General features: G+C 41.2%; 1 protein-coding gene across 2 annotated transcripts; it reads left to right on the top strand.

The window, feature by feature from the left end:
- Window positions 1–58: 58 nt before the first annotated feature.
- Window positions 59–6046, top strand: fgf20b (fibroblast growth factor 20b). Of its 2 annotated transcripts, none has more exons than XM_047353568.1 (4): window positions 59–140; window positions 2361–3088; window positions 3382–3485; window positions 4567–6046. In XM_047353568.1, the coding sequence occupies exons 2-4, from the start codon at window positions 2806–2808 to the stop codon at window positions 4810–4812; spliced, it is 633 nt and encodes a 210-aa protein (XP_047209524.1). In that variant the 5' UTR covers window positions 59–140; window positions 2361–2805; the 3' UTR covers window positions 4813–6046. The 2 variants fall into 2 exon arrangements, with proteins under 2 accessions (XP_047209524.1, XP_047209523.1); XM_047353567.1 differs by lacking the exon at window positions 59–140 and adding an exon at window positions 309–1480.
- The last annotated feature ends 538 nt before the right edge of the window (window positions 6047–6584 follow it).

Here is a 6584-nt window from a genome sequence, read left to right as displayed (position 1 = left end):
GGACATCGCGAGAAATGCCGCGGGGAAGTAGAGGAGCTTACATTAGGTTCAGCACTTATCTACATGCGCTATTTGACTCCGTTAACGACTCTGAACTGTCTGTGATGTGCTCTACATCCAAATCTAAAATACCTAAGATGGTCAGACTGATTATTTTAAACCTTTTAATGGTTCTATAAAAAGCTTTGTGATTTATGAAAGATTTATTCTACTTGTGAAAACTCAAAATATGTCTCATTTAAGGCTTTTTTTTTTTTTTTTGTGGCTTTTTCATCGCTTTTATACAAAGTCCAGGGTGGAAAAATTACATTATCGAGACTGGTTTAATCTAGATAGAATCATCCTATACTAAAGGCAGGTTCTATGAAATACAGTTTGGAAAGCTTTGGAAGTTTGGAAACCTTTATCTATTGTAAAACCTAAAACAAATAATCTAAGGCTTTTGTGCCTCTTTACCACTTTTTTATAGCATTAAGCTTGAAAACCAGGTGGTAAACAAGCCTTTTTCCAGTTCAATTTAGTTCTTTCTATGTGTATTAGATTTCTATATATCCTGACCAAATATAGTACAATAGCAATTCATTAATATTATTGGAAAGTTGAGAGGGAGAAAAGAGTCCATCCATCCATCGTCTTCCACTTATCCGAAATTGGGTCGCAGGGGGAACAGGTGCAGGAGGGAAACCCAGACATCCCTCGGTCAAGTGACCTTCTCCAGCTCATTCTGGGGGATCACAAGGCGTTCCCAGGCAATCCAGGATACATAGACTCTCCAGCAAGTCCTCCCAGTGGGATGTCCCCGAAACCCTAAGGAGGCACGCAGGAGGCATCCTAATCAGATGCCCAAACCACCTTAGCTGATCCCTTCCAATGCACAGGAGCAGCGGGTCTACATTGAGCTCCCCTCGGATATCAGAACTCCTCAACCTATCTCCAGCTGTTCAGCTACCCCTCATAGGTGAGGGTTGGAACATAGAGGGATGGTTGAATCTAGAGGTTTGCTCTTTGGGTCAGCTCTTTTTTCACCACAACGGACTAGACCAGCACATGCATTACTGCATACAAAGTCCCACTCTGTCTGTCCATCTTTCGCTCCATCATCCCATCGCTCATGAACAAGACCCCAAGATACTTAAACTCCTCTGCTTGAGGCAGAGACTGACCCCCAACCTAGAGGGGGCAGTCCACCTCTTTCAGGTGAAGAGCCATGGTGTCACAGTTTGAGGAGCTGATTCATCCCAGCCGCTACACAATCAGCAGTGAACCACTGCAGTGTGCACTCCGGTCATGACTTGAAGGAGCCAACAGGACCACATCATCCGCAACAAGCAAAAATTAGATCCTGAGGTTCCCAAACCAGACAGCCCTCCTTATCATGACTACACCTTGACATCCTGTCCGTGAACACCACAAACAGGATCAGCGACAAGGGACAGCCCTGTCAGAGTTCAACGCTCACTGGGAACAGGCCCAACATTGTGTAAGAAAAGTGTGTTAGAACAATGTGCATAAGGCAGTAGGGACTCCAGAAGGAGCCAGTGCTTCAAAAGCCTCCACACACAGATAAATCCAGGATCTGGGCTACAACTGTCACAATTGTTGCGTTAAGCCATTTCTGAACCAGATATAATGTCAGAAGTGTCTTAATTGGGCTAAGGGGGGAAAAGAGTGGAGGACAAGAAATCCAAGTTGCCAGGGATTCAGTGTGAAGCTTCAACACCATGGTCTGGGGAGCCATGTCTTCTTCTGATTTTGTGTTGGTCCGCTGTTTCTTATTGAATTCAAAGTCAGCAAAGCTGGCTATGAGAAACTTAGAGGTTCATGCTTTCTTCTGCTGACAAGCTTTATGAAGATGGTGATCCTATTTTCCAGCAGGATTTGGCTCCTGACTGAACTGCCAGATACCAATTCCTGGTATAGTGTCCATGGTACCTCTGTGCTTGATTGGCCATTCGTAATGAACTTCAAGTATTGATCAAATTGTACTTAACAAAATGGGGACATCAATGTCAGTCATTAACTGTAAGCTATAATTATTAATTATTATATTATTATATATCACTCTGTGTGCATTTAGATATATAGTTTCACAATTGTACAGAAATACATTTTCTATTATACTCTAATTTACTAAGAAGATTGTATTATTGGATTATTATATAAATACTCGCAGTTTTGGTGTATAGTCGGATGCTAACTCCTGCATCGAACTTTCGTTTGACAGAGTCAGAGTTTTGGATGAGTATGAAGGCTACAGAGTGCTAAATCAATTTTAATTCTTGGTTTAAATTTAAACAGCTGTAGTGGGTTTGTTCCTCCACCAGCCCTATCTCCCGTGTCTCTTATATTCTGTGCCTCAGGAGAAGGGGAAAAAATCCCTGCCAGGGCATGTCTCAGCGGTGACCGCCCCGCCCATCACTAGTGCTGTGGTTTTACACCTGCCTCACCACCCCTGCCACTTTGAGATCAGACCTCCAGGGGCTGCTTCACCTGCTCTGATCTGCAGCCTTCACTTCGCCCTCACTGCTCACTGAACGCTCCTCTGGGGTACCGCTGGCTGGCATTGCGGACAGGTGTCCAATATGAGCGCTGACAGCCACTGACTGCAGCCCACCTTCATCTGATCAACTCTCTGCGGCGAGGAAGCGGTGCAACCACAGCAGCAGAGATTCGGTGTTTGCCCGCACCGCAGGGACGTGCGCTAAGTAACGGAGGACGTAAACATGCAGTAAGCGGCATCCAGGTCCGCCTGCTGGCACGCAAGAGCGCTCCCATCGGACCTGTTGAACTTTACCCACTGACGCGATGGCAGCCGCTACTCTCGGAGAAGTTGGAGGTGTCCTGCACGGCATCGACGGTGTCGTTCACGTCGGCTCCCATTTCTTCCTCACGCCTCCCGGGGACGGTCCGACTCTGCTGGGGGATCACCTTGCCCCCGGGGACAGGCGGTACCTGCCCACCACGCCGGATCTGAAACATTTAAAGGGCATTCTGAGGAGGAGACAGCTGTACTGCAGGACTGGATTTCATCTGGAAATACTTCCGGATGGCACGGTGCAAGGGACGAGAAAGGACCACAGTCGTTTTGGTAATTATTGAATTCATTTCAGTGTTTTTATGTCGCGCCAATCCACAACAAATGTGACCTCAGGACACTTTTGACTTCCATTCATGTTCAGAAATATGAAACCAGATCTAATCAATATAATCTATTGTAGACCGATTCAAATGTAGTTACAGTCTACTTCGATCCTAACTAGAATAATGTGCAATCAAATTCAGTCATACTGTCAATTCATTTCTAGCCCATCGGAAAAAGCATTATGTGTGATTTTTTTGAGCTTTGATCATGCGCAGAACAACTGTGTTCTTCTTCTGCAGGTATTTTGGAATTCATCAGCCTTGCTGTTGGACTGATAAGCATAAAAGGAGTGGACAGCGGGCTTTACCTTGGGATGAACGACAAAGGGGAGCTCTATGGCTCTGTAAGTACATTTGCTTGGATGAACGCTGACAAAAGTCTCTGAATGATTTTTGTATTTAGGGAGAAAAAATCAGGATAACTCAACTTATATCCTGAACTTGGAATTTGAAATCATTCTTTTTGCCTTGAAAATTTTAGATGGTATTAAATGGTAGTGTTTTTATTATAATTTTACTTTTTTAACTTAAGTATTTATTTCTTCTTCAACCTAAGTTTTCCATGTGAGATTAGAACACATTTTCATTCAAGCTACACTTTGTGTCTTGTAGAGATCTTTGTTGGTGTTTGAGACTTTTGAGGAATTCACATATATTATGTGCTGTCTACTGCATCTGTTGTAATGTCTGATTGTTAGATTTTTGATTGATTGATTGATTGATTGATTGATTGATTGATTGATTGATTGATTGATTGATTGATTGATTGATTGGTTGATTGATTGATTGATTGGTGTTGTAGTTTATGTGAAGCAATCAGAATTAGAATCAGCTTTAATGGAAAGTTTATGCTCACAAACAAGGAATTTGACAGCGGTACACATGGTTCTCAGTGATGATTTTATTTTTTTTGTGAGACAATAAAGCACAGATGCATCACGATAAATTTTCAGTTGCAGTCCACACCTTATAAATTTCCCAAAACCCTGAATGGGCTTCGATTCACAATCCTCTCACAGCTGTATATATCCCTGTTGCTTGTGCGACTTTTTCTTACACAGTTTTTCCTTCCACTTAACTTTCCATTAAGAAAGTTGGATAGGACCCTTTGTAAACAACAAGATTTTGATTTTTTTCAGTTTCCCTCCTTGTAGAAGGTATAAAAAACTGGCAGCTGAATAACTATCGAGTCAGGAGTCTTCTCCATGACTGTGGAGGCTATAACATTACATTAGCAAAACATTTCTGTGTTAAAAGTCCCTTTTTTTCATGTAAAATATTCAAATTTTCTTGAAGTCTGAATTTTGAGTTTGGGGTTTGAACTAAATTACTGAAATAAATAAATTTTAGATATGGTATTTTAATTTATTGACCTTTTTTGGTTTGTATTTGCTAAGACAAAACCTTTGCTTTTTTTCTTTTTAGGAAAAGCTCACAGCTGAATGTGTCTTCAGGGAGCAGTTTGAGGAAAACTGGTACAACACCTACTCGTCCAACCTCTACAAACACGGAGACAAAGGGACGCGTTACTTTGTGGCATTAAATAAAGATGGAACTCCAAGGGATGGGACTAAATCCAGAAGGCACCAGAAATTCACACACTTCTTGCCCAGGCCTGTGGACCCAGAGCGAGTGCCAGAACTATATAAGGATATTCTGGGACATAGTTGAGAATCGGAGTCCCAGATCAGGAGTAGCTGCTTTAAAGCCCTTTTAGGCAGGAAGCTGATCGAGAAAAAGATGCCAGGTGCAGGCTGGAAGACCTCTACCAGCGGGGATAAAGGCACTGGGGCCTCATGTAGGAATGCACAGTGGCCATCTCTCAGCAGCCACGAAGACAGGCTAGAATGCCTCGGCATGAGGGGCTCGTTTGTTCCAGAGGTTGGACAATCCCAGAAAAGTACCTGCGCGGAGCAGGTTACGAACAGGGAAACGGAGATGAGGGGTCACGCAGCATCTCTGGAGTCTATGGGAATCGCAGGAGATTTTTCTGGGGTGTTGTTTGAGGGGGAACTACTGTTGGTTGAGAAGGACTTTGAAGGAATTTGGTTTTATTTCAAACCTGTGTCGAGACATTTTGAAAAGTGTAAAAGTCTATTTATTCATTTTAGATACACATATTTATCTTATATATTTATTTATTGGAGAATATATTTTTACAGGTAGAATAATGTGATATAGAAAAACCCACTTGGAACAATGTCAGCTATATAAAGACTGAGACACAATATTTTTATCTTCTTTATCCTGAATAATAACCACTTTATCCATTGATACTCTGTAATTTGATCCAACTTCTAAAACTTTTTAAGCGCTGTCCTAATTTGACATGTATTCTATCCCAATGTTTTTATTTTATAACTTTTTGAACTAGTAATTATGGCCATTACTATTGCAATTGTAAGTATCACATTGGACCAGAAAAAGATTGTCACGATATGATAACCTTCAGTAAATATCACAATATCACTATATTATCTAAAACCTAAATTAATTATTAAGTGCCAATTTTAGTGCACATTTTTAAACACAATTATTTCCCTACTAAATAGTTTGACATATTATATCAGGTTTAGTAAAAAGTATGAAAGAGACACCTGCTAAATTTGTTTTTTTAAGTAAATGTGCTTATCATACAAAATATTATAACATTTTCCTGAAGTTTCAAAACTACAGTAGAGTAATGGCTGTTGTCATTTTAGGATCTAATGACTGTCTGTGGTTTTCAGCATCGAAAATATTTCCAAACAACCAACTTTGTCATTTTTGTAAGCTAGGAAATGCTGTAGTAGCCTTGTTTTCTGCCAGCTGACCACAAGTGCACAGCAACAGTTGTGGGAGGCAAAGTGCTGCATTACTACAATCCCTGCAGCTCTTTTATTAAAAAGACTTTAAAACTTTTCAATGGTGTGATGGAAATTTTTTGCAGTTTTGAAACCTTAACTTTTCAAAGCCTTGACATAACTTGATACCGGCCTATGTCTTATGTACTATATAGATATGTATGAGCTTCAGTTGTCCACATTGGTGGACTCTCTATATGATTTTGGAGATTTTTCAAGGCAATTGGAAAGCGCTGGATTTTGCTTAGGGGTATGGGAGTAAAAGGGGAATCCAAAAGCATACCTCACTTTCAGGTATTTTTTTTTTCTGGAGATTATCTGCAGCTCCTCCAGAGTCACTACAGGCTAATTCCCTGATACAAGCTCCCCTTGCCCAGCCTGTTAGCTCAGGCTAACAACCATGTCTTGGTACCATTGCAGTACCAAACATGACTCTGGGATATGTACAAAGCTTTCATATTATCTTATAACCTAACACTACTTTAAACTCCTCCACAGCTTCCTCCCTGACCTGTCTGCTGTTCCATGGTCTTCGTAATGCTGTTTGTTCTTTAGTGTTGTCTGACAAACCTTGAATGCCTTCACAGAACAGCTGGATGT

The sequence above is a fragment of the Girardinichthys multiradiatus genome, chromosome 23 (assembly GCF_021462225.1).
Source record: "Girardinichthys multiradiatus isolate DD_20200921_A chromosome 23, DD_fGirMul_XY1, whole genome shotgun sequence".
Taxonomy (NCBI): domain Eukaryota; kingdom Metazoa; phylum Chordata; class Actinopteri; order Cyprinodontiformes; family Goodeidae; genus Girardinichthys; species Girardinichthys multiradiatus.
Note: the sequence above shows the minus strand (reverse complement) of the source record. Positions and strands in the feature narration are given on the sequence as shown.

Excerpts from the sequence above, each read along its gene's own strand:
- fgf20b (XM_047353568.1), top strand. The coding sequence starts at position 2,806 with ATGGCAGCCGCTACTCTCGGAGAAGTTGGAGGTGTCCTGCACGGCATC. Across the intron at positions 3,089-3,381 it reads AAAGGACCACAGTCGTTTTG|GTATTTTGGAATTCATCAGC; the intron begins GTAATTATTGAA and ends CTTCTTCTGCAG. Across the intron at positions 3,486-4,566 it reads AAGGGGAGCTCTATGGCTCT|GAAAAGCTCACAGCTGAATG; the intron begins GTAAGTACATTT and ends TTTTCTTTTTAG.